Source organism: Bacillus rossius, chromosome 1 (genome assembly GCF_032445375.1).
Source record: "Bacillus rossius redtenbacheri isolate Brsri chromosome 1, Brsri_v3, whole genome shotgun sequence".
NCBI classification, from domain to species: Eukaryota; Metazoa; Arthropoda; class Insecta; order Phasmatodea; family Bacillidae; genus Bacillus; species Bacillus rossius.
The window spans coordinates 372,520,602-372,547,770 of record NC_086330.1 but is presented as its reverse complement, the minus strand read 5'-3'; the positions used below and the strand labels follow the sequence as shown (position 1 = coordinate 372,547,770).

Genomic DNA, 27,169 nt, shown 5'->3' with positions numbered 1-27,169 from the left:
ATTCCAATGAAATAGTTTTCTCACTGTAACAAAATTGGTGGTGGTTGTAAATCTTTTTTCCAATTAAACGCTCATGGTATTTGAAATAAAATTGTTGTTCAACCCCAACTTCAGAGATGTATATCAGTCTTGGGAAGCACTGAAGACCATAAGTCGTGTGTGTGTTTTTTGATGTGGCAACGTCTAATAAATCAATGAACGCCGGCTGCACGCAAGAAAAAGTGTCCCGTTATGCTCATTGTACGCTTGCGCCGCATCTATCTCTCTTCCACTCGATTGGAACAGCCATCTATTTGACTTTTTCGAGGCACATTAAACTTGAAACACTCCCATTCGTTTCCTACTTTTCCTATCAATGTCCTATCCTTAACAGAATAACACAGATTGGAAGAAGTTAAATAGCAAACATGTATAAAAGTTATAGTTAAGAAAATCTCTTTGTTAAAGTAATAAACATATTTGAATTTTTTGAATTAATGAGTGCAAATAAAAGTAAATTTATCAATTAAATTGTAGATTTCATTTCACTCTTTCTTTGTATCCATACAAAATAGTGATAATTCAATAAAAATGATTCAATTTTATTCATAAAAGTATGCATATGCAATCATTTCATCAATGTTTGTTATGACGTCACAAACTATCGTCCGTAAACCGACTTTACAGACAACCAATTTTTTTCCAACTTATTTTGTCATGATGAACCTAGAGTCGAAGTTCGTCGGTTGAATACAGACTCATCCTGTATGATTTATAATTCAGTGGAAAATCTTAAATCCGGCGTGTTTGGGACCATGGCCTCGCTGGAGCAGCGATCATGCCTGATTGTCGAACTATGTAGCTGTAACGGAACACCAGGGAAATAATGTACTGTACTACAGTGGTAATTAAATTGTAGTAAGCTATTCTATAGAAAGAAAAAAAATAGGTGGCCATTGGTTTTCTTCAAATAAAATCATTACTGAAATGTAACCCACGGAATGTGACATGCGACCTGCTATAAAACAGAAAACGCTGTATAGAAATGAAAACTGACTAACAATAAACTCTGAGCGAACCAAAAATGCTGGGAGCTCAGTAACGTGAAGTGCCAGACTGCAGACTGAGCCAAACTGTAAATGATGGATTAAAGACCAACTTTCACTGTAGCTCTGGAATGTAAACAAAATATTATTTTATGTAACCAATTTTTTAGTACAATTTGGAAGTCTGATTATCACATTTTTGAACATTCCTAATGTGCTAGAGAAACAGTACTTGGGGGAGAAAAGTTCAAAAGAATTTTACTAACAATAGTTACACGACTTCATAAAGGTTTTTTTATATTAATATTTATGTAATACATTTAAATATTAAACTATTTGGAACTTTGCATGGATATGTACAAATATACAACCAGCCAATCATCAAAACCCAGAATAGGTAACTTGATAATTTTTTTGTTGCAAAAATTAGGAATTTCAGATTCATGGAAAATATTTCCATTTTTTTACACTATTTTTTTTTATATTTGTGCTTCTGAATACAACTTTAACCTGAACAATGATAATAATGCAATACTAAATAACATTTTCATTACTAAGTAAGCAATGCCTTTTTTTTCTAATTAGTATATCTACTCTGCCCTTTATATATTATCAGAAGAAACATTACAGTTTTACATTTTCCAATTAAATAATACATTTTTAACTGTTTGAATATATTTAATTTCAGTATACTTTCAGAGAAAAAGCATTATTTTCTGTTTAATTAAGTATAGTTGAAGTATATATCGTGGGTGTACAAGGAAAACCCATTAAGTCCATGGGATATTCATATGAAAAAGTCAAATTTAATGTGTTTCATGACAAGTACATTATATGACGAGTGTATTTATTATGTTAGATTAAACATGTTTCACTACTGAATATATTTCACAATATTTTTACAAACCCATATGAATATAAAAAATCAATTTTTTCTCATAATTTCATTGTATGGACTGGAAGGGGTGTTTCCTTGTACGTGCACGGCGTGTGCCGGTGTCACAGTGCGTGCGGGGAGCTCCAGCGAGGAAGGGAGTGAGCGGAGGGGTGCGGGCGTTGCAGGGGCCACCACGGACAACCTGCCCCCCGGCGTGCTGTACAGGGTGAAGGCGACGTACAAGTACACCCGCGAGGACGTGGACGAGCTGTCCTTCGACGTCGGGGAGGTCATCAGCGTGGTGGAGTACGACGACCCGGAGGAGCAGGTGAGCGTCGGGACGCGTCCGCTTTAGTTGTTCTGTAGATTATCCTCAAAATTATACATTCCTGGTAGGTTCTTTTCTACGCGTCGATATCCGCAGCTAATGATTCACGACTCGTTGATAATAACTGGTAATTCTTCGTAAATAATTTTATATAAATCCACTTAATTTCTTGCAAATATCAATAAAGCTGGATTGCTGAAAATTAGAGAAGTACTGGGATAGTTGTTCTCTGTGTTTCAGCTACACTGCCGCCGTATCTCATTCACTTTGTGCACATTCTTACGAGAGAAAGTATGGGCAAGCACGTGCTCAGAATACCAGTATTTTTTTGCGAGTACAGACATTTCCGAACGTCGGGCATGACTGCCCACAGTGTTCATAATGTTCGCTGTCTTCCACGGCCGTTGTCTGAAATAGCTTGGCTTCTGGGTTGCCGCCGCGTCCTCGGCGGATAATTACACCGATGTTTCGGTCAACATTGCAGTTGCCATCATCTGTAGGTAACTGCTTCTCCCTGATGATGGCGACTGCAATGTCGACCGAAACGTCGGCGAATTATTCGCCAGGGACGCGGCTGCAACCCAGAAGCCGAGCTGCTTCTGGCCGCCGTGTTGCTCGAGTTTGATTTCTAATGTGTTTTCATCTTTTGCTTTGGCATCAAGGTGTCCGTACAAATCTGTAATAGAGATTCCCCGGCCCAGAAAATAACTATGTAACGTATGGCAATGAAAATGAAAGAACCAAAACCAATTTCCGCAATCGCCACGGCCCGCCAAGTTCTTTCCGCTTTCCATATCTCTTTTTTGTTTATTAAACTTCCAAGTGTGTGCTGGTGTAAAGCTTTTGCTACTGGTACCTGAGAAACAAATACTTTCACAGCCAGGGTTACAGCTGACCGGAGCATAACGTTCACCACAATCACCGTCAGTAGGGCAACTTGGTTCTTGAAAGGTTGCGCCAACGTCCCCATGACTTCTCCGGACTTAAGTGTTCCATTGCCTCTGAGCTCTAGGAGCTAAAATATAGCTGTGCACTCTGATAACAAAACACTTAAAATAGTTTCCTGCCATTTCTGTTGCATGTTCGTACCTTAACAGGTCTGCTGCAAGATTCCAGTATATTATTTTATTTATTTGTTGGGTTTAAACACCCCATTTGGCAAGGTCATTAAGGAAATAACACGTTACACAGAACTAGTACATCAGAGAAGAAATGGTCCACGGTCTATATGGTGTGTGATTCACTCCAAGTTGGCAGTAAAGAGTAAATGACCCCACTGTTGCCATATCGATGCTGCCCAGTTTGTTCACATTAAAAATATTATTTTGTATACCATTGTAATTATAATAAGTTTAAATATTTTTATTTGTACAATTTGTTGATTTTCCTAAGACCATAAAATATTGTCTAGTGCCTAAACTATTTTTTGTAGTAGTCTGTCACCATTAATTACAAGGAATTCTATTAAATTGTGTGTTATGCTCAAAAACAGCCAACATTTTTAATATTAAATTATGTAAAATAATTTTTTTTTTCAAAACTTATTGAAATCAATATTTACATATCTTTAGAAGTAAAAATTTAATACTCCTATTCCATTTTTTTAAATACATAATACAGTATTTTGGATACTTGTAAAAAAAAATTTTCATTGGATTATAAAGTAGTGTATGAAACGTTTGCCCTCTGATCTGGCAACAGAGCATGCCGAAATTACAGTGCTAATGCACGAATCGTGCATTGTGAAGCGAACATTATGCCCATTTTATCAAGTGGTCAGCAAGTTAAATAATAAATTATTCAAGCTTCAAAATTTTAATTGAATGTATAAGTTAATAATTGGTGCTGATAAGATATTTGTAGCATTAAAATGCATGCACATCAAACTGGAATCTATTTTGTTATTTTACTTCAAAAAATCTCGCCTGACATTCACTTAATCAACATTAAGCCCACAGTTTACTCGCTAGTTTCCACTACCTGTGTCATTACATCAGTGCCACATCAAATTACGACCTGTGTGAGTGTTGGATGCTCGGGGGCGAAGGAGTCACTTGGAGTGGGCGGGTCGAAGGAAGCTGGTGGAAGTCTTCAAGTTGCACGCGCTCAACTCTCTCCGAATAATGCAGTGTGCAGTAACTACCACTTGCGGTTGGTTTCTTGTTACACATTAATTTTTTTTTCCCTCCCTCCCTCCCTTTTAAGGCTGACTACACACAGTATAGAGAAGCATACTGGAACACAGCACTCGCAGAATGCTGCTTGTCGCAAAAGAGCACACAGATTTAAAGCACAGTTTGCGAGGAGGTGGCATTAGACTATGGTGAAAATCGATTTGTTGGCTTACGTTACGAGTCGTAACTGGTAAACCTAGTGACCGTAAGACGAGTTATGTTATGACCCACCAACTTTGTTTCTTTCAGCCCTAGGCAGATGATTTGGTCAGCAAAACTTTTCAACTGTGCATCTGTTCAAAAGGGGGGGGGGGTTTTGTCTGTAAATTCAGTTTACAGACGATAATTTTACTTGATAATGTCATGAGAAAAATTGATGAAAAAGTTGCATACTTTTTATTTTTCAAATATTATTTACAGTTTTTTTTTGCAAATTTAATTTCAAATAATTTGTTTAAATATAATCACGAACAATTAGTTGAAAAGCCCGCCTTAACCTGTTTGATATTATAGAAGATTTTCTCGCACGGTGGTTGGCCGGTTCTTGCAGGGGACGCACCACAACGCCGAAATACCACAACGCCGAAAACCAAATTGACTACAACGCTGACAGCTAGAAAACTGCTGTGTACCACAACGCCAATACATTAACGCCAAAAAATGTCATTGCAGGACTGCCACAAAGGTTAGGCTAGGTTAGGCTAGCCTAGGTTATGGTATTTTGGCATTAAGATACATTTAAGAAATACAAATTCATTCAGTCGTTTTTCATTTTGCTCCTGTGGGCCCCCCCTCCCCGATGCAACATTGTTCGACGTTACTGTAACATTGTTCGACGTTACTGTATTTCGGCGTTGTGGTACACAGCAGTTTTCTAGCTGTCGGCGTTGCGGTCAATTTGGCATTCGGGGTTATGATTTTCGGCGTTATTATATGTTCGGCGTTGTGGTATTTCGGTGTTGTGGCAACGACCCGTTCTTGCACGCTCGGCTCAGGGGATCGCGACGATTTTTCATGCGTGCAGCCGGCGTTCATCGATTTGTAAGACGTCGTCGTGTCGAATTGTTTTCTTTTCGGGTGTGTGTTGGTGCAAACACCAACCCGTGTGTGCTGGTGCCCCTGTGTGAGGTGCGGCGGAGAGCCGACCATGCGTGCGCGTGCTGTGCCACAGGAGGAGGGCTGGCTGATGGGCGTGAAGGAGGGCAGCGGGGAGAAGGGCATGTTCCCCGCCAACTTCACCCGCCCGCTGTGAGACGCGCGCCTGCCCGCCGAGTCCCGCGTCAGCCACACTGCCCGCCGCGCGAGAGCGTCTCGCTCCCTGCCACGGATCGCGTCCTCAACATTTGGTACGTTCTAGGTGGAAATTATACAAGCATCCAGACAGCTATTAAAACAGATGTTTCATCTGGCGGTAGCATGGGGAATGTCACTGTGCAGTTATGCTCAACTTGTTGGTATATTAATAAAAAAATATATACATATATATGTAAATAACACTTACAATGAGGTGACTGTTAAGTGAAACTTCCGCTGCCGGAAGATGTTTACGCAGTGATGTCGCTCAAATTAATTGAGAAAGGAACTGTATTGATATTTTATTATTTACCAACAGCGAGACTTCGAAACTAACAACACGATTAAGATTACGAAGCCTCGCTTGAACGTGCAGTAATTTTATTTCATTGTTCAGTGTTACAATCAATTTTTGTTTTTCTTTCTCAGCATTTTTTTACATTTTAAAAAAAATTCTAGAGTTTTTGTCTTTTGTTAGCTACTTACAATTATTTAGTTTATGTAAATGAGTCAGAATTGCAACAGCAGGGATATATATATGTATCAGTATTAAGTGCTGAATTGGTAAAGTTTTTACATTTATGGAAAGGTATGTCTATGTATTTTTTTTTTTTTAGATATGTTTCTGTGTGCCATTTGTGCTCAATTAAAAGAACCTACATATTCTTTTTGTGAGTTTGTGAGGAATGTGTAAAGAATGAATGCATACAAAAATACAATTGTTTTAAAAGCTTGAAACAATTGTGTGAAAAATATTTTAAATATTTATTAACTTGTGTTTATTTGGTGAGCAAACTGTGGAGCTTATGAGCTATTTTAGTATTTTATTTATCAAGTGCCTTAGAATGAATTTACCTAAGTACCAATGGAGTAAGAAAATCTCTAATGATTATGTTGCATATGTATTGTTTGGAATTGCAGCAAATTGTTATGAACCACATTTTTACATGCAAAAATGTATCATTCTGATATGAATTTCATTGTATAGTAACTATTAATGTAATAATGTAGACATCCTGTAACTACATGATCTGCCATCTTTTACGTGTAACGTGGAATGTAGTGGTCCAACGATTGCCTGCATATCATTGTCAATTATAAATATATATTTACCATTATTAGTTGCTGTTGTAGTTTGTGTACATATGTCTGTTTAAAAAGATTTGTTGACAACTTAGTACGTAATAATGTAAGCAAAATTAATAGTGCCCAGTTGTATAAATTATTTAAAATCCAGTGGCCAAACATTTTTCTATGCAATATGTACATGAGAATATGTGTATATACAGATTTGCCTAAACATGAAAGTGCAGAATCAACATTTATATTTTAAAGTAGTCAACACAGTTGTAATTTTTTTGATTTGTATGCTTAAATAACAGTTGTTTTATAAGCTGTTCCTTGTTTTCAAACTGATAGTTTTTTTTTTCCTAATATGTTTAATGTTTTTCAAACCCAATACCTACATATATACTGGATTATCCTGTACCTGAAGCAGTGCTAGGTTTGGTGGATGTATCTTCGTAACAAGTGATGAAGTCTGTCTGTTCAAATGAAGGCACTAATTACGAGGTAACCACAGCAGTGGAGCCGAAAGTAGTTTCATACGGGAACAAACATGGGAATTACATTGTGCTGTACGTTCGACCTTTATGTGCAGTGCTGTTAAGATTTTTGCTAAATTAATATTGATTGATTATCATAAGTAATTTCCGCTTCATAGGGTGGGAACATTTCATACAAGGTTCCTAATTTCCTCTTTAAACACAGCCTCTGGTTTTGAACCTTGTTGTAGTTTGATTCTTTGCAATTTTTATTGGTAATTGGTAATCTGATCTGCATTTGATATGGTGGCAAGTTTTAAAAAAAAAAGTATTATCTCGTAAACAGCAAGACATGTCTTGTCAGTTGCCACATGTTACGATCGAGGGAGTCCATGCTTGCTCAAACGTCATTCGTGGTGAGAGCTGCATTAATAAAGACCTCATTAGTAAAAACCCTGAGATTACAAAACCCTCATTAATATGAAGTGTTTTCACAGTCACTATAAATTACATAGGAGAAATAGTGCAAAGTTTTTTGTTTAGTATTTAATATGTAGTACAAAGTTGTTTTTGTTCCAAGGGCAAACGATTACATGAAGTTTAGAATGGTTATTACAGGTATCCCAGACTAATGTAAAGAAACAGTGTCAAGTTTCAACTAAAATAATACTGAAGTAGCTAGGTAACTGCTCCCTGATAATGGCGACTGCAATGTCGACCGAAACGTCGGTGAATTATTCGCCAAGGACGCGGCTACAACCCAGAAGCCAAGCTACTTCAGACAATGGCCGTGAAAGCCTGCGAACATTATTAAAATAATACTGATGCAATTGCTTTGGTTACATGTAGGTTGGAAAAAAAAAAACCTTGTAAAATTTATTCTTGTCTTAATACCATTTAAATGTTAACTTTTTTTTTTTTTTTCCAATCCCTACCAAAAGTAAACTTGATGCAGTACAAAGTTATGGTTCTACGATGTTTGTATTATTGAGGTTTGACTCAGTATATCTAAATAGGAAATAAATATGAAACATCAAATTTTTTCACCAAAGAATTGAAATTTGCATTTGTGCAGAGCAAATTTTGTTTTCAGATCAAAGAATCCAGTCGGTCTTGTATGGAAACATGTGCAAAATCTTTACTGTAAAAAAAAAAGTTAACTCAATTTTCAAGTTAGATATCACATATAGTGTAATTAAAAGTACTACAGTTGGAGATGTGGCTGCCCCATATGTCTTCCTCTACTTGCTTTGATCAATCAACGGGTGACCAAGAAGCTCACGTTCGGAATGGGTTGGTTGATACCAAAGCAGGTCCCTTGCCTCAACGCAGGGCAGTCAAACACTGAACGAGTGGTGATCGCAGCAGGCGAGAGATACGCAAGCATACTGACATGTTTGGAAACAAGTCAACTGTGTTAATATTATTTTTCAGATACTTGTACATTTTACTTTCATATTTTAGTCATTTTTAATTGTCTTGTTAAACTGTAACATTTTATAAATTTTTTTTCTCCAGTAAATGTGTTGAAAGTCTTTTTTATCCATCTTCACCTTAATTACAATCACTTACAATGGAATTTGTGAACAGTAGGTTTCAGAAATTTTTGATGAAATGCTCCATACCAAAATTCTGCTGAAACACATTATTTATTCTATTCTAAATGTATTTTACACATCTGTATCATACCCATCAGGTGAAGTGTCAATAATCTCATTTTACAAGCATTGGATACATCACCTCATGAATGTTACATCTTGCAAGGAGAGGGCAGGCTAGCCGGGTCTCGGAATATCTCCGTACGTAGCATAAGGGAAGGTCATTCGTTTCACAGCTACTAAGAGCACAAAGGCATTGAGCTGGATAGAGAGAGAATACCTGAGAAAGATGCCTTGTTGAAAGTTTAAGCGATGCTAGTAGACAGCTCCCCCAGTAGAGTGCCTGTTGAGTAACTGCTATGTGGGTAGATCAAACCAACTTTGTAATGCCCTTGTGGACCAAATAACCCAACAACACCGTGTATGAAAGAAAACATGTGTTCCAAAAAAAAAAAACCCCAAGAAGATTTATATCCGAGACACAAATTGGTGATGATGGTTACCGAACCTATAGATGTGGAGCTCCAGATAGGGGAAATATAGTGTATTGCATGTGAGGGAAACTGAAATGAGTTTAGACAATAGGTGGGTTGTCCCTTATGATCCAGTTTTATTACGAATTTTCAATGCACACATTAACATGGAATTTTGTCACTCAGTCAAAGCTATAAAATATATATGCAAATACATTCATAAAGGTTCTGATACAGCATCATTCACTTTGCACAATAATAACGATGATGAAGAGAATTATCTTGACGGTCGCTATACTAACACTTTGAAGCTATTTTGAGAATTTTTCCGTTTCCTATTCATGAAAACCTCCCAGCAGTCATCCGTTTGCAAAATGGACAAAGAATTTATTTTAATGATAAAAACTTTCAAGATTGTGTTAATCTCCCAGCATCGACTTACTGGATTATTCGAGCTCTGCAGAAACTACAATTTTGCAAAAACTTTGTTATACATGAAGTGCCCCAATATTACACCTGGGAAAGAAATAAATTTTCCAGAAGAAAACATGGCTAGGATGATTATGATGATGGTTACCCTGGTTTAAAAAAAAAATATGCAGCTTTCAGCCAGGTTTATGATGTTCATCTAAATCACAAAGAATGTTTTTTACTTAAGAATAATATTAATGAATATGCACTTTTGAACATCTTAGAACTTTTAATGGCAATATTTTGGCAACATATCAAAGTGCTTGCAAAGGACTAAGATTATTAGAAGGGGATGAACATTGGGAAAATACTCTTTCAGAGACAGCTATTTCTGAGTGGGTGAATTTAGTTTGATGTTTTCTGGTAATTTCAGACAAACGTTGCCTGTAATAGTCAGGGTGACTAGATTACATATTAAATTTTTTCATCCCTGGCAACTGCTGAAGTACCTAATTTTAGTTTTACCCTTATGGTTTTCTGTATTATTTATACCAACACTGTCTTTTCGTAAAATGTTGCTGTTGATTGCTACTGTCGTAGTTTAAACAACAAGCAATAGCTAATTATGTTCTTTTATCAAAGAAGTAATGTACTCTTACAGGAATACTTACTATTTTAAACTTTACGAAATTTCTTAAAAATCCTTGAAAAACCCTGGAATTTAGTTCTCCCAAATGAGTGGACACCCTGTATTTAGCGGTTATAGATCTTATACTTTTAGCACACCCAATACAGTATAACCCTGTTATAACGAATCTGAAGGGAGTAGTTTATATGTTCACTATAGAGGGGAAACTTTATATCTGGGAAAACTTTTATATTGGCAATACATTCTCAAAAGCAAAATCTTAACTACACATAGGCCTAAGCCAAGAAAAGAACGAATGAAAATACTCAAAGCAACAATTTTATGAGCAAAAGCAGATTTTTTTTTAATGAACTACACTTTCTATTACCTAATGGTTCTTGGATTTCGGCATATTATCCTTTTTTCGGGCATTTAATACTCTGTGACGTTATCGCAGCTTGAGAAAGAAGATTGTTCAGCTTGTTTAATATTGTACTTAATGTGGATGTTGCAATTCCCAGTTCCTTTGCTATTAACATGTGCGGGACAGTGGGGTTGGAGTCTCCCTTTTCAATAATGTCCAGTTTATCTCGCACAGATAATGCCTTACGTTTTTTACCGCTTTTTCACCTTTTTTTATGTACGTATTTCTTATTGAAGCACATTTGCAGCTTGATAACACGTAATTCTTTTTACCGTCAAAAGTAAATAAACGAAAAATAACGAGTGTGGTGCATCAAAGATTACTACGTATCATTTAGTATCGCAGTTGCTAAAGCTGGAACGAAATTTTCTCACTTTCTATGGGAACATTTTGTCCACAGAGTTCTATCTAGTGGTAGTCTTACGAACCTTATCCGATCAAAATGTCCGAAACGTGAACGATAAAAATGAGACGTAAAAATATTGAATTTGCTGCTATAATGTACATACGTATTTGTGTGGCAGTAATTTATTTATAATTTTGATAACATATTAAATGTACACGCGTTCGCCCATTCTTTAACTATACAGGGAAAACTATTTTTTATTTTCACCAAACTGATCACCATTTTTGGCTACACGTAGCCTACCGAGGCCACTCGATTACGACTTGTTTATAATATGAACAGTGGACAATCGAGTAGCGTATTGCGGAGAAAAACTTCAATGTGATCCAGAATAGACGTTTTATGAAAAAACTTTTAATTATATGAAAATATTTGAGATTATGCATTATGTCGGCAAAATTTGTTCGTGGTACACGGGAAAACGTATCAACATTGACAAAAGTTGTGCGCTATATCCAATAAATTAATACATAACCTCAAATCATTTTGCCGGGACTGAGACGGAAATTCACAATAAACGGGAATTCATTATAGGCGGGTTCACTATAAACGGGTTCTACTGTAGTTACCATCCTTTCATCTTTCATGATAAATACACGTATTACACAACGGGAGACCAACATGTAAAAACTATACTGTTCGTAAACAGTGGGGCCAACATTAACATAAAACTGCATATTTTATCAGCAATTGCCAACACATTTCATCTGTACTGACTGATTACTGAATTGTTCGCTGATAATTAGTAATATAAATAAAATACTTACAGTATTAAAACACTTAAATACTTTGTATAGTATGTGTGTTCTATCAGTAATAATACTTAACTTGAGCATTATATAATAGATAAAAATACATGTTGTATTTTAAGAAGGAAAGTAAAATGAAATTTTATCAACTACAAACAAGTTTGCCGTTGAGGGATCTCGTTTGGTATCGATGATGGAGTTTACTGTAGAATTTTTCAAGGTCACGATAGTATACTTCCCGGCTGCTATTCCTGAAACAGGAAATTTTACACATGATGAAGTACAAATTATAATGACCACAATTGTTCCTAAATTACTGGCCTAAGAAGGTTTGTGTTGGAAAAAACTACATAATTATGTAAGTTCATGTTTTTAAATAGCCCACGGCTGAATTCTTACAAGGAATGTGTCCAATCAGAACTAACTGCCACGGACAGTCCACCATTCCATTATTACAAGTATTATGACATTATAGCAAATACACTACTTAAAAAAAAAATAGTTTTCTAACATGGAATGCTGGACCACAGCATTAAGAATTCAATTTAACTTACGCTGTAAGTGTATTAGCTTGCTGAAATTTTTAAAATTAATAGTACATAAAAGTATAGGTCTCAAAAATTTTATCTTGCACACTTCAATATTTATAATTTTCTCATACATTGGCTCTTATTTTTTTGTCAACAGATATCAACTAAACATTATTATCTGGCTGCCAAATGTTGTGCAGTGATTATAATTATGTAGACTTGTGCGACTTCTCATAGCTATCATTTAACACTTGGTAAATAAATGCATGGCAATTAACATGGAGATTTTAAAGGAATATCCTTTTAAATAGGGCTGGTCCGATACTCATATCGGATATCGGCCAAACCAAGGTATCGGAAAAAAATACTGGGTACTTTGAATTTTTTTTTAAATACTTGCTATATATTTATTTAGTAAATTATATTAACAATTTTTTTAAGAGCAAGTCACAAAAATTAATAACTAAGTCATTGTTTAACTACAAGTAAAAATAAATGCAAATATTCACCCAATAAACTTGCTTTGAATACGGTATTTACTCGCGTAAAGGCCCCGCCCGCGTATAAGCCCCCCTTCTTGTTTTGTAAACATTTTTGAGAAAAAATTTAAAAACGTGTTTTTCTGGGTTTATCTGAGGGCAGGGCAGCTTGGCATGCATTAAACAGCAAGCCATGTATTGTGAGCGGCAGTGATACAGAGACTGTATTATAGTTTGTCCGTTCTCAGTAGGACCGTCGTGAGGCATGCCAGACGTAAGCAGTTAGTCCTATCTCAAACGACATAAAGATAAAGAACTGTGTTGATGTGGAGTGTTGTCGGAGAAGAAGAGGGGAAGTGAAGGATGAAGGGAAGTGGGTCAAGGATTCTAACACTCTTTTGTCTGGTTGGCTGGCTAGCTGGCAGGAGGGAGGTTAAGCCACGCCTCTGCCTCTCTCCCCTCCTGCCTCAGCGCTGCCGCCCCCGCCCTTCCACATTCGAACAAAGACGCACGACTTGAAAAGAAAAATCTATTTTTTCCTCCAAATTCGCGTATAGGCCCCCTCCCCTTTTTTGGAGTCGAAAATTTGGGGGAAAAAGGGGGGCCTTTACGCGAGTAAATACGGTATATTGTTACGAGGATACTAGAGGTGAAGCAACGAGGCAGGCGTGCAGGTCCCAGACAGGTAGTGGCCGTCAGCCCGTAAGAAGGTAATCCGATCAGAGCAGGGCCTGTCATCCCCGTTTCCAGAGCCCGCCTGTATGAAGTGGCGTAACTAGTACACCATTGTTCTCGAAGCTTCGGGTGTCAAGTCTACCCTGATGACGCAACAATCCGAAGGAATGCGAGACCTTTCCAGAACAGAGCTGAGAGGTAAATAAACAATGAGGTTGACCTGCGAGGACAGTGGAGTGACCCCTTGGTGAGCGAAAGTGAACCACAAGCGACGGACTCCATGTGCAAAGATTGGTTCATCGGGGACCAAAGCATCCAGGACTGTGTTGTGTGTGCGGTTGACAAGCAAGTAGTGCACATGAAGAGGAGCGCAGTAGAGAGAGCCACTGTTGAGCCAAGCACCAGTGGGGAGAGTAAATAGTGGACTTCATAAAAAAAAAAGTAATTTTTGGACCGACATTTAAATTGTTGTAATTTAATTAACAATATAAACATAAACACATAACAATAGTCGGAAAAATTAATAACATTCTCAAACATATTTAGAAAAACTTATTTTCAATTATTTACCTTCTTTTATCGCATAATCGTTGCAACCATATTTTAGGGTGTCAATAATTGGATAAAATAACTTCTCGCGTAAACGTTGCATGATGTGTTTGGTCCCATTATTAAGATTCCAAGCGCTTTGTGTAGGTATCTTTTCCGTATAAAAATGTGTATTTTAAAGTATAAATCTAATATTTATTCTGAAATTAACTATTTTACTTATTTAATTAACGGAAATACGTAGTTGTCTGACGTGTAAATGTTCTTTTAAAGACGTTTTTAAATGTTATAACCTTTATCTGTTTGTCTGCCTCGCCGCGGTGTACCGCTTATAAAAATGTAGCCAGCGCTAGTTGGCATCATTCATGTTTGGTTATGTTGCTTCCCGTATAGAGCGCACACGTAGTCGAATATCGATATCTCGCCGATTTGATGCAATGCGCACTCTCTGTTGAGTGCTGAGTGAACTACATTTGATGGCCCTCACTTTTTCGTGTACTACGCAGATAGTTACGCGTTAGTTCACGTCACTTATTCAAGTGGCTTGCGTTCGGGTCACAGATTTTGTTTATCTATTTAAAGTTGAAGAAAGGTTTTTGTTGCATGAATTATTAATATAAATTGTTTGGTGTGCTCCTGTATACTCCACATTTTTTTTAAATAAACGTACTTTCCATGAACGGGATTTGTTTTTATGAATGACTTTACCTAACAAAAAAAAAATTCCGCATCATGGCGTCGCACCCCTACTTTTCAAACTTGGTTTTAGTACAAAATGTGCGACGATTATGCGAGGAAACACAGTATATACAGTGTGTGTGGCCAGTAAGTGTAACTTATTGATTTTAGTATAAGGAAAAACTGACACTGGTTTCTAACTTAAATCCTGAACTTTTTCACTTAAAAAACCCCCAGAAACTTAAAGTAAAAGTCCTGTAAAAATCCTAGATACTTAACTGAAATTTTTGTAATCTAAATAAAATAATCGTACACTAAAATTGTCATCAGGGAGCTTACCAAAACCTTTGTTATAAAATTACTGGTAAATTAAAACTTGTCCAAAAAGAATAGAGAAGACATTTTTACTATTCAAATTTTTAAAATCAACTCTTGAAACAATACAAAAACCTATCAATAAAGTTATTTCTACACAATCAATTGTTTGTGGTCATGATGATGATGTTGATGACGGTTGTGGAATGCTTTCCTGGAATAATACATAGTTGAAATAAATTTTGTCTTTCACAAACCAACTCAATCACTTTTTAAATATTTCTTGCTTTATTCCTTGTCCGAAGAGTGGGCATGAATTCACCCTTTTATTTCCTAGCAGATACTTGCATAAAAGCATGTAGCATTGGTGGCTGCAAAGATGACCGATGTGCTGATGAAATTTTAATTAGCTGAATATTCTCTATACTTGCATTACTGTGAGGGAGAATCAACACTGCTCTTGCCAACTTGCAATGTGCTAAATATTAATAGCAAAATATCAGAATCCTCTGGACATTAAAAGTTGAAAGTAAATAAAACAGTGTGATGTTTATTTATTATACGTTACTGTGTGGTCAAGGCAGCTTTTTTTGCCAGTGCAAACAAGCTATGTTTATTTGTGCCACTGTAAACTATACAGCCATGAACCAAAACTTTGGTGATGTGAACAAGATAATTAGGTTTAGTTTTATATCTCATCCCTTTCACTTTAATGTATTATGCATGAAAAAAAGTTGTAAATAGTGTTTTTTATGAAAATAAATGTGGATTACTGGGCCCCAAATTAAAATAAGTTTTACAGCAACGTAATCAATTTCCTGTCAATATTGTGTCTTCGTGCATGTTCGGAAATGCTCGTGTCACCACATTGGAAACATTTTAAACTTTTTCTTCTATTGCTAAATGTAAAAAATCGATTTGAAAGTATTTGTGTTTGGTTGATAAAAAAATTTTTTCCAATAAAAATCTGTAATTAATTAAATGTTAACGAACATATGCAAAATCCAAAATGAATTGTTTAAGAAAATATCACCAATAAAAGTAAGACAATTTGAGATGCTTCAACATAAACATCTCTTAACTCGAGAACCAAAAATTCCATGCAACAATGTGTGATGATTTACTTAAATCCGGGAATCTGTCTATGGCCTGAAAATCGTGAAAATGGATCAAATGAGTGAAATCAGCAGGCAGGTGGTGGTATCGGAGTCTCTGGATAGTGATGGCGTGAAGATGAGATGACCAGTGCGGTGCGCGAGGCAGAAAGCCGTGCTCACCTGGGAATGTTCTCGGCGCGGGACGCCGTGCTGCAGCAGCTGCCCTCGAACACGGGCGAGCGACACGCGGCCGGGATCTGCGTGGACGCCCTGGCCTCCGAGCCGGGGGCCGAGTGCAGGCACCCAGCACCACCTGCGGTACACGCTCCGTGCAGCCTCACGCCCCCTTCACGCGCACGCTGGCACTCGCATCTCAGAGGTGCCGGGTTTCAATCATGGTTCCGATTGCCTATAGTTTCCACTAGTGCTGGGCGAAGTTCGAAAATTTCGAACCGAAACAAACCGAACGTAAGGGTTCGGTTCGGTTCGGTTCGAAACCTCTTAAAATATATTCGAAAAACCGAACGTTCGTTTAAAAAAAATTACGTTTTTTCTAATTTTCTATCCCCATTTGAGACCATCCACAAAACAGCACAACAAAATTACATTTCTTGTAATATTCCGACTTTTATCGCATAATCGTCACATCAACAGTTTCAAGCGCACACAAAATAAAAAAATTCTTATTAATCGTCGAATAACTTATAAAATGTTTTGCAATGTTTTAATAAAGCTAAGCTATATAATGTTTTAATTTTACATATGGCTGGAGAACATTTCTTTCTCACTATGCAGTTAAAGACCAAAATGCTGGTCATTGGTTCATTTTAATTCAAAATAATTATTTCTGTATGAGGTTCGGTTCGGCTTGGTTCGAAATTTTTTTGCTATGGTTCGATTCGGTTCGGTTCGATACCAGAGAACTGAGGTTCGCCCAGCTCTAGTTTCCACAAATCACTCCAGGAGACTGCCAGCACGGTTCCGCACCAAAAGCAGTGCCCCAAACTCCTTGTCTGTGTCATGCGCTTGTCTTGACCTCACTGTGGATGAGGCATCATGGCGAATAAGCAATAACTGGACTGGGGTGTAATGTCACAGCCTCAGTGTGTTCATGAGTGTATCCCCTAAAGATAACACAAGACTGTGACACACGTTCCCCAAGAAAATCCACGAGCTAACCCACTTTATTTATTGTGCAGACGTTCAGGGCCGCCCCTACAACTCACGGGACACAACTGTTGCTTTGCATTGAACATTTACACTTCAATATGGCCATTTCATTGAAAGCAAATTTATTGCATTGAAGAGAATCAAAAAGTGCAATTTCGTCAGTGTATTATTTTGTAAATTCATGAACACACTGCTAAAAAAACATTGAAGGCTTCACGCTAAATTAAAATGGCACTTGGGTGAAATTCATAACTGTCATATAAGCATTTCTTCAAACAAGTGTTGTTTGTAATTGTACTGGTTTCTATTATCAATCTGACATAGTTAAGGGCTTCGCACTTTCAAAACCCCCGGCCAGCAACTTGCGCGTGCATGCGTGAGAGGTTTATTCAGTATCCTGTAAACATTCTACAAATTTATTTCATTTAAGTTATATTTCCACAGAAATGAACCCGAACTTGCCCAAGGCCACAAAAGTAGTCATTTTTGAACAACAATCTTAATATATAAATTCAGTACATGTTTCTGAGGCTTAAATAACATTGCAATACATTTAGGAGCGCAAATGTGATTTTATTGTAATACAGCAAAACCCCTTATTTGCACTTTTCATGGGGACAAAGTAAAAAAGTGTAAAAAGCAGGAAAGTGTAAATAAAGGGAAAAGTATAAAAAGGAGTACAGTTTACCTTATTTAGAATTTTTTTCCTTTTGTTAAATAGCACATACTACAATGCAGGTACAAACACACTAACAACAAATTTTACTTTAGTATTTAATCCATTATAATTTACCACATTTGACAAAAATAAAAAAAAAGAATGAAAGCCAAAATGTTTTTCTGATTACTTCCTAAAAATAAATTTGAAATTTTCTTCTGCTTGCTTTTTTGGCTGTTCAAGATTATTTGCCTCTCCAAATTATAAATACAGTTGCAACCGGCAGGGTTTATAACAAATACGGGCTACATACACATTGCTCACAGTAAAAAATTTTTTAAGAAAAGGCCGCAAATTGTTGAATATTTACCGTCAATAGCGCGCCAAACGCGGAGAAAGGTCATTGTACTCGGTCAGCTGCTGTAACGACGCGGCGGCGCATGCGCACTCTATGCTCCGCCCAGACTCATGACGCCATCAGCCGCCAACCAATAGATGCGAGCTTAGCGGAAAAAAATATAAGCTCCACCTCCCGTGTACCAATTTTATCCAGTTCTAATACCAGTTTATTGGTATACGCACCAGTTTTCTCGCTGCCGTGACATGTTCAAGTTTACGTTTATCATGATGTCTTGGAACCAATAATTAATTATTTACGATCCCCAGAAATAAATGGTTAGTTTAAAAAATATGGCGTCAACTGTACAACACTTCCCAAATTATAAAAGACGTATAAAACAGTTACCAAGACACCGCTCATTTTATCTTGTGAAGTTTATGTCTCGTACCAGTATTTCGGCTAAGTTGTGACATAAATACAGTATCAGAACTTACAAGCAGCCATGTTTGTACATTCATGAGTTTACGTTTTTCCCTCGTGCATTTTAGATTGTCTCCTGCTATAATTACTCGTACTTTTACACACCTAGGCTTAAATTATTACATGTTTAGAAATAAAAGCAACTTTTCATGTTATAAAATATGTATATTTTGCTATTTAAAATGTTCATTGCCTACTAGCTCCACGGTATTTTCTGGTTGTTTATGGTTGTTACGTGACGTAAATAGCGGGATTGATTCGATTTTTGAGACGTAATTCGCGGGAAAGTATTGTATTTAGAGGTGGGTTGGGACAGCAATTTTCGGTATCAGTCCCAACCTGATACTGATACAGTAATGTACCTAGGTACAAGTCTCTGATACTTCTGTATCAGACGGTCCCAGGAGGCAACAAAGCCCCGCGTACGCAGACCGTGCGACCGGAAGGAGAATCTGATACATTATTTATCACGCCCGGTAATTCTCTACCTCTGTTGCTCTCATGCCCGCCTGATACAGCCAGTATCAATCAGTTCAACATTCACTGCAGTTCGTCCTGGCCGTGTATCACCATGTACATTGTTGCGGGCTGTCATGCTTTGTAGTTAGTATATTTATAGTGAAATAAGGAATGGATAAGTGCACGAAAAAGACTTCATTTGTGTGGAATTTTTTTACGGAAAATAATGAGTTTACTAATTGTAATTTGTGTAAACAAAAACTGAGTTATAAATCATCATCGACTAATCTGAAGAAACATTTGAAATGTAAACATTGATATAGTATGCTCACTAATGTACGTATCTGTTTTTTTTTTTAATTTTTAATTTTTTATAAAATCGTAATCTTTTAATGTATGAAAACACTAATTACTAATTGTTTTCGGAAAAAAAAGTCCTAATGTTGATTACATCTGTTATTAGTGTCAACTGAGAATTTATTTGCATTTTCATAGCTGTTAGGTGCACAAATATAAATATTATATCTTGTATTAATGTACTTTTTAATATTAAAATTTCATTAGTTTTATTATTGAACGAGACGGTGCACGCACTGCGCACTGAGCGTACTTTGAAGTAGGACAATAAACAAAACGACTTGTAACCAGGGCTGCCACTCTGATATTCATGAAAAACCTAGATAACCTACAAAAAAACCCAGACACATGGGTAAAAAACCCAGATGCGTCTAAAATGCTATCGTTGAAAATGTTTGCGTACTAATTCAAAAATATAAACATAACTGGTTTTAATATAAAACAATTAATTACCTTACAAGACTGAAAACGGTTAAATACAACCAATACAAGAAAATTACACTGCAGCAAAATGGCTGTATAAGTAATTCTTGGACCAGTACATATCATAAAAAAACCTACAAATATATACATGACAAAACAAACACCATCACTGCATACTTTAAACCGGTAATTGTTTTTATAAAACTGCATCATGTACGTTAGTCTTTATTCAGAGTCTGATTCTACAAGATTGGTTTGAAGGTTAATTGTTGCATTGGTTTTGTGTTCTGCAAGCCTCTTTGAAGAATGTGTCTAATTTAATATTCGACTTAGCTTCTTGAAAACTAGTTTTGTGTTTATATGTATTTTTGTGTGTGAAACACATAGACTTGTTTGCATTTATCAAACAGATATTGCAACAGATACAGTAGCTACTACCTTTATTATTGTTTTAGGTATAAAAATAATTAAAATCATAAAAAACCTAGAATTGTTGGAATTCATTATTTAAAAACCCAGAAACCCAAACACCATTGGAAAAACCCAGATCTGGGTGGAAAAACCCATGAGTGGCAGCCCTGCTTGTAACAATATCGCTTTGCGCCTCTCCTTCAAGTCTTCAACGCCTTCCCCTGCGCTTCCTCCCCTACATTCTTTCCCTTCTTTATCCCTTATTCGTCGTTCCTGCTCCCTCCCCTTTCACAAGCTCCGCCCAAGTGACCGTCCTCTGCGATCGGGTACTGCGCTCATTGGCCGTGGTGTTGTTCCAGCTGAATTCTGAACTGATACTAAAGTCTCTGATACTTTTCAAGTGTACTCGTTTGCCGTTCCTGATACAGGCGCGTATCAGTGCCAAAGTATCAGGTTGATACTTTTCGACCCACCTCTAATTGTATTGGACTATATGGGAACCAAACGGGACCTGAAGAATATAGTGCAAATAACGGGAAAACGTAAATAACGGTAACGTAAATAAGGGGTTTCGCTGTATTTAACAACACGAATTTGAATGGTCGTCAACGTGTGTCAAGACACTATGTCCAGCGACCTCGCTCCCAGTCACATCATACCGACACCTGAGTTCATCGCTTACTGAGGGACACCTAAAGAGCCCAGTTTGGTATTTCTTACGGCATGCCCGACGCTGAGAGTGGGCCAGGTGCAGGTGTCAGTGGTAACTGCCCTAAGGAAGAGCCGAGTCACGCTCCCTCACTGGCGACATCACACCCAGAGGACACAGTCCCCGCAGGGTCCGTGTTCCTTAAGTATACAGTGACGCCCATTAATTGCACTAACATCAGTCAGCGAATCCATAGTCGCTGCAACAAGTATTACTTATTTGCCAATCTTGAGGTAATGCTTCAACAAGAACTTATTCCTCACGTAGTTCTTATTATGAATTTACAATCACACAATAAATAAAGCTTACTTTCCAACGATCACAAGACACAAAATAGGAATTGATTATGTGTCAAGAATTTACAGTTAATGAAGCAATGCTTATTCATCCACACTAGTTATTCTCTATCAAGTGCAAGGTCTGTAGCTGACCTGAGCATTAATCTTCTTACATTACAGTTGTGATGATGATGGACGGACTTAGGATGGAAACTGGCAATCCCATGAAAATGTAGCGAAAATACAAAGATGGCATATTGTGTTTAGCTTGTTTAAAATGTTTTATGGTGCACATTGTCTAGTTTTGAAAATATTTATAAGACAGTATTTTACTATGATTTATTACATTACTAAGAACTGTGTGAATATTCCAATTTTTGAATTTAATTAGTTATTATTCATACTTTATTTGACTATGAATACTAAGTTTTGAATACTTGACGTAGCATACCTCGCTAGTTTGTTGTAGACCAACGTTCGTTGTTAAGGTTAAGTCATTTGTGCAATACAGCAAAACCCCTTATTTGCACTTTTCATGGGGACAAAGTAAAAAAGTGTAAAAAGCAGGAAAGTGTAAATAAAGGGAAAAGTATAAAAAGGAGTACAGTTTACCTTATTTAGAATTTTTTTCCTTTTGTTTAATAGCACATACTACAATGCAGGTACAAACACACTAACAACAAATTTTACTTTAGTATTTAATCAATTATTAATTTACCACATTTGACAAAAATAAAAAAAGAATGAAAGCCAAAATGTTTTTCTGATTACTTCCTAAAAAATAAATTTGAAATTTTCTTCTGCTTGCTTTTTTGGCTGTTCAAGGAGATTATTTGCCTCTCCAAATTATAAATACAGTTGCAACCGGCAGGGTTTATAACAAATACGGGCTACATACACATTGCTCACAGTAAAAAAATTTTTAAGAAAAGGCCGCAAATTGATGAATGTTTACCGTCAATAGCGCGCCAAACGCGGAGAAAGGTCATTGTACTCGGTCAGCTGCTGTAACGACGCGGCGGCGCATGCGCACTCTATGCTCCGCCCAGACTCATGACGCCATCAGCCGCCAACCAATAGATGCGAGCTTAGCGGAAAAAAATATAAGCTCCACCTCCCGTGTACCAATTTTATCCAGTTCTAATACCAGTTTATTGGTATACGCACCAGTTTTCTCGCTGCCGTGACATGTTCAAGTTTATGTTTATATTATCATGATGTCTTGGTACCAATAATTAATTATTTACGATCCCCAGAAATAAATGGTTAGTTTAAAAAATATGGCGTCAACTGTACAATACTTCCCAAATTATAAAAGACGTATAAAACAGTTACCAAGACACCGCTCATTTTATCTTGTGAAGTTTATGTCTCGTACCAGTATTTCGGCTAAGTTGTGACATAAATACAGTATCAGAACTTACAAGCAGCCATGTTTGTACATTCATGAGTTTACGTTTTTCCCTCGTGCATTTTAGATTGTCTCCTGCTATAATTACTCGTACTTTTACACGCCTAGGCTTAAATTATTACATGTTTAGAAATAAAAGCAACTTTTCATGTTATAAAATATGTATATTTTGCTATTTAAAATGTTCATTGCCTACTAGCTCCACGGTATTTTCTGGTTGTTTATGGTTGTTACGTGACGTAAATAGCGGGATTGATTCGATTTTTGAGACGTAATTCGCGGGAAAGTATTGTATTGGACTATATGGGAACCAAACGGGACCTGAAGAATATAGTGCAAATAACGGGAAAACGTAAATAACGGTAACGTAAATAAGGGGTTTCGCTGTACATACATAACCAGTTTAGATGTTTAAATGGGACAGCATTATCAAAAAAAAAAAAACATTAACAACACTAAGTGTTCTAAACACACAAGAATTCCAAGTTATTTCTCTACTGTCCTGCAAAACAGTACTGAAAAATATTGGTAAGAAAATTCTGGTTATATCTCATCTACATTATAAATTTAGCGTAAATATTTAATTGAAATTAATATTTTCTATTTCTTATGACACCAGCACGAATAACTTGTGACTCAGCAGAGATATCTGGAGATGATAGTAGGATTTAAAAGTGGTAAATAACTTTGGCAACCTGGAATGAGTACAGACCACAGAATGCTCACCTCTCATGTGAAAGTGTTCGGAGCCACCAGGAGATAGAGACTTCTTTGAGGTCTGCAACACAAACACAGCTGTCAGGTACAACAAACAGACATTTCACACGATGCCTGCTGCATTCTATTGAGTAAACTGCATGTGTAGCTTTCATCTCGTATCATCGTATATGTACATTCACACGAGTGCAAGTAATTTCTATTTTGAAAAATCTGTAATGTGGCACATAACATGACAAAAATTCTTTATGGTTTTGAAAAATTTATTTTTCTTTTCTCGAAATTCCTACTTTATTTTTTTGACACCACATGTATCAAAGTGAATCTAATTTAATATCCAACAATAAAAAAATTACACATATATCACAATTAGAGTCACAGAACAATCTTTGCAATTTTAACAAATATTGGTACTGAAAAAGTAATGGAAATTGTAATGTACTTGAAGTTTAACCACAAAAAAAATGTATGCACATCACCCACTTCATTCTCACTTTCATTTAAGTAATAACGATTTTAAAAATTTATGAAGAAATATTTTGGAATAAAGTTTTAACAGAACCAAAACAAATATAATAATACGAAAGATAGAAAGCAGAAAAAAGGCAAAAATATTTCCTAGTTTTAAAATCATCATGAACTCCAGGAGAGATAAGGGTTATTTTAGTTTTTTTTGGAATGAAATCAAAATTAAACAGATTAAGTAGTGTTGGGTCTATTCAGAATCTGGAATCAACCAGATCCATTTACTCCAATAGTATTGAAGGATTCAGAGTCCAATGGCCGATTATTTCCCTACAGCACAATCTTAAACTTTGGATTTAGATTTAAATTTTTGACGTGACAACGTCTAATAAATCGATGTATGCCGGCTGCACACACGAAAAAGTGTCCCGTTACGCACATTGTCCCGTTTCTGTGAGCCCCGTTACACTCATTTTATATTGCTCTTTGCTAACCTGAACCTCCTAGCATTGTGACCGAGTCCGTGGCGTAGTTCTGTTTTCATGCATTTCGATGTAACATTTTCATTGCTCCTTGCTAACCCATTTCTCCTAGCATTGCTGCAGTCTGTGGCGCAAATATATTATTTTTGACTGCATCTTGGTGTTGGGTAAGCCATTTTCCTTCACATCATCCTTGAAACACTCCCATTTGTTTCCTACTTTTCCTATCATCGTCCTATCCTTAACAGAATAACACAGATTGGAAGAAGTTAAATAGCAAACATGTATAAAAGTTATAGTTAAATAATCTCTTTGTTAAAGTAATAAACATATTTGAATTAATGAGTGCAAATAAAAGTATATTTATCAATTAAATTGTAGATTTCATTTCACTCCTTTGTATCCATACAAAATAGTGATAATTCAATAAAAATGATTCAATTTTATTCATAAAAGTATGCAATCATTTCATCAATGTTTTGTTATGACGTCACATTAAACTATCGTCTGTAAACCGACTTTACAGACAACCAATTTCTTTTATGTTTAATAAGGGCATCAATCTCAATTTGTCAATACTTCAAATATGGATTTTCCTCTAACCAATCAGGTGATTCACATTTAATCTCCTATTGTTATCTTTAAAAGATTTGTGCAATGGGAGTGCATGACTTGATGTAAGTTTTTGGACATACGCCATTGCTAAGAACTTTTTCTGTTGAAGAAAAACTAATAAATAAAATAAATAAATAAAAATAAAAATAAAAATACTCAAAAAAAAGATACAAAAAACACACAAAATTAAGCAAACAATTGCTGTTGTCAACAAGGATATGAACACCACAAAATATTCCGAAACAGGAATATGGTCAGCAAACAAAGAAAAAACAAAGAAAAATGTACTAAGAGAACGAAAAAATCCCCACAAATGATGACAACACAAAAATATTGAAACTCAAAATAATTCAGCACAACAGTTGAAGCGAGACAAAAAACATGACAAAACGAAAAAACAAACAAATACAATAGTTTTACCTAAACAGAAACAAGCGACGTTTCGGGAACTGCTATCTGCTCCCGTCCTCAGGCAGAGACGCACATGGTACGGAAACACAGGTGCGAGTCGCACCTGTGTTTCCGTACCATGTGCGTCTCTGCCTGAGGACGGGAGCAGATAGCAGTTCCCGAAACGTCGCTTGTTTCTGTTTAGGTAAAACTATTGTATTTGTTTGTTTTTTCGTTTTGTCATGTTTTTTGTCTCGCTTCAACTGTTGTGCTGAATTATTTTGAGTTTCAATATTTTTGTGTTGTCATCATTTGTGGGGATTTTTTCGTTCTCTTAGTACATTTTTCTTTGTTTTTTCTTTGTTTGCTGACCATATTCCTGTTTCGGAATATTTTGTGGTGTTCATATCCTTGTTGACAACAGCAATTGTTTGCTTAATTTTGTGTGTTTTTTGTATCTTTTTTTTGAGTATTTTTATTTTTATTTTTATTTATTTATTTTATTTATTAGTTTTTCTTCAACAGAAAAAGTTCTTAGCAATGGCGTATGTCCAAAAACTTACATCAAGTAATCTCCTATTACCGCACACATCTGCGTATAACCTAATAATCAGCCGATACTCCCCCTAAACGGAAGATAGCCCTCTAACCGGCTGATAACCCCCCCCCCCCTTCCTTCCCATCAATTTGCTGATACCCCACTAATCTGCGGATACACCATTAATTGGCTGATATCCCACTAATCGGCCGACACCCCACCAACCAGCTAATACTCCACTAACTGACCAATATCCCATTTAGGGTCCACACTAAATGGATGATACCCCACTATCAGCCAATACCCTACTAATCGGCCAATACTCCACAAATCGGCAAATACAGCACTAATCGGCCGATACCCCACTAACTAGCAGATACCGAGAAACCCCAATAATCGACCAATACCCCATTAATCGGCTGATACCCTACTAATCGGCAGATAACCCTATTAATCTGCAGATACATAAAAAATGGGCGGACATCCTACTACTACTACTACTACTGATCAGCCAATACCATACTAATCTGGTTAAGATACCTCACTAATCAGGAGATTTCTGACTAATCAGTAATCATGCTAGTTTGATCAATCATGATTTTACATTTAACTTTTTTGATTCTTCAGTGTTTCCACATATTGATTGGGGTATTAAGCATTTAACCAAATTTTGTAGTAAGTAATACACATTATTAAAACTTTTTATTTTAAGTGTCATTACAATTCCATAATTCTGTTTATGCTTTAATATCATTTACTCTAGTTTCAATTCAATGATTAAATACAATTTTTCACAGAATAAAAATACTGAAAATTTAGGTACGTAAAATGTGTCCTGTCTATAAAGCTGTTTATTAGTGGCAATGGATGTTAGTAAACTATAAATATCAATATTTATTTCTAATTACATTTATAATAAAAAAGAGGTTTTTGTATCTGAGCATACAATTAAGTAAAAAAAATTGACAATCATTAAAGCATTATTGTAAAGATGGATCTGACGGATTTAGAAT

The 27,169-nt window shown here is 36.3% G+C and overlaps 2 protein-coding genes across 5 annotated transcripts in view; one reads left to right on the top strand and one right to left on the bottom strand.

Moving 5' to 3' along the window:
* The window catches only part of LOC134528482 (myc box-dependent-interacting protein 1), a 167,983-nt gene extending 159,220 nt beyond the window's left edge, over window positions 1–8,763 (top strand). For 2 of the 3 annotated variants that reach the window (XM_063362134.1, XM_063362133.1), the window contains 2 exons: window positions 2,088–2,230; window positions 5,576–8,763. In XM_063362134.1, coding sequence (XP_063218204.1) covers window positions 2,088–2,230; window positions 5,576–5,656 — 224 coding nt within the window. In that variant the 3' untranslated portion in view covers window positions 5,657–8,763. Of the gene's footprint in view, window positions 1–2,030; window positions 2,231–5,575 lie in introns of all 3 variants that reach the window. The other variant, XM_063362132.1, reaches the window with a different exon arrangement.
* The window catches only part of LOC134528483 (spermatogenesis associated 6-like protein), a 61,884-nt gene that overhangs the window by 4,036 nt on the left and 30,679 nt on the right, over window positions 1–27,169 (bottom strand). The window contains exons 7-9 of one of the 2 annotated variants that reach the window (XM_063362135.1): window positions 23,676–23,727; window positions 16,434–16,566; window positions 9,426–12,181 (exon numbers count right to left, since the gene is read on the bottom strand). In XM_063362135.1, the coding sequence (XP_063218205.1) occupies window positions 12,076–12,181; window positions 16,434–16,566; window positions 23,676–23,727 (291 nt within the window). In that variant the 3' untranslated portion in view covers window positions 9,426–12,075. Of the gene's footprint in view, window positions 1–9,425; window positions 12,182–16,433; window positions 16,567–23,675; window positions 23,728–27,169 lie in introns of those variants that run through there. The other variant, XM_063362136.1, reaches the window with a different exon arrangement.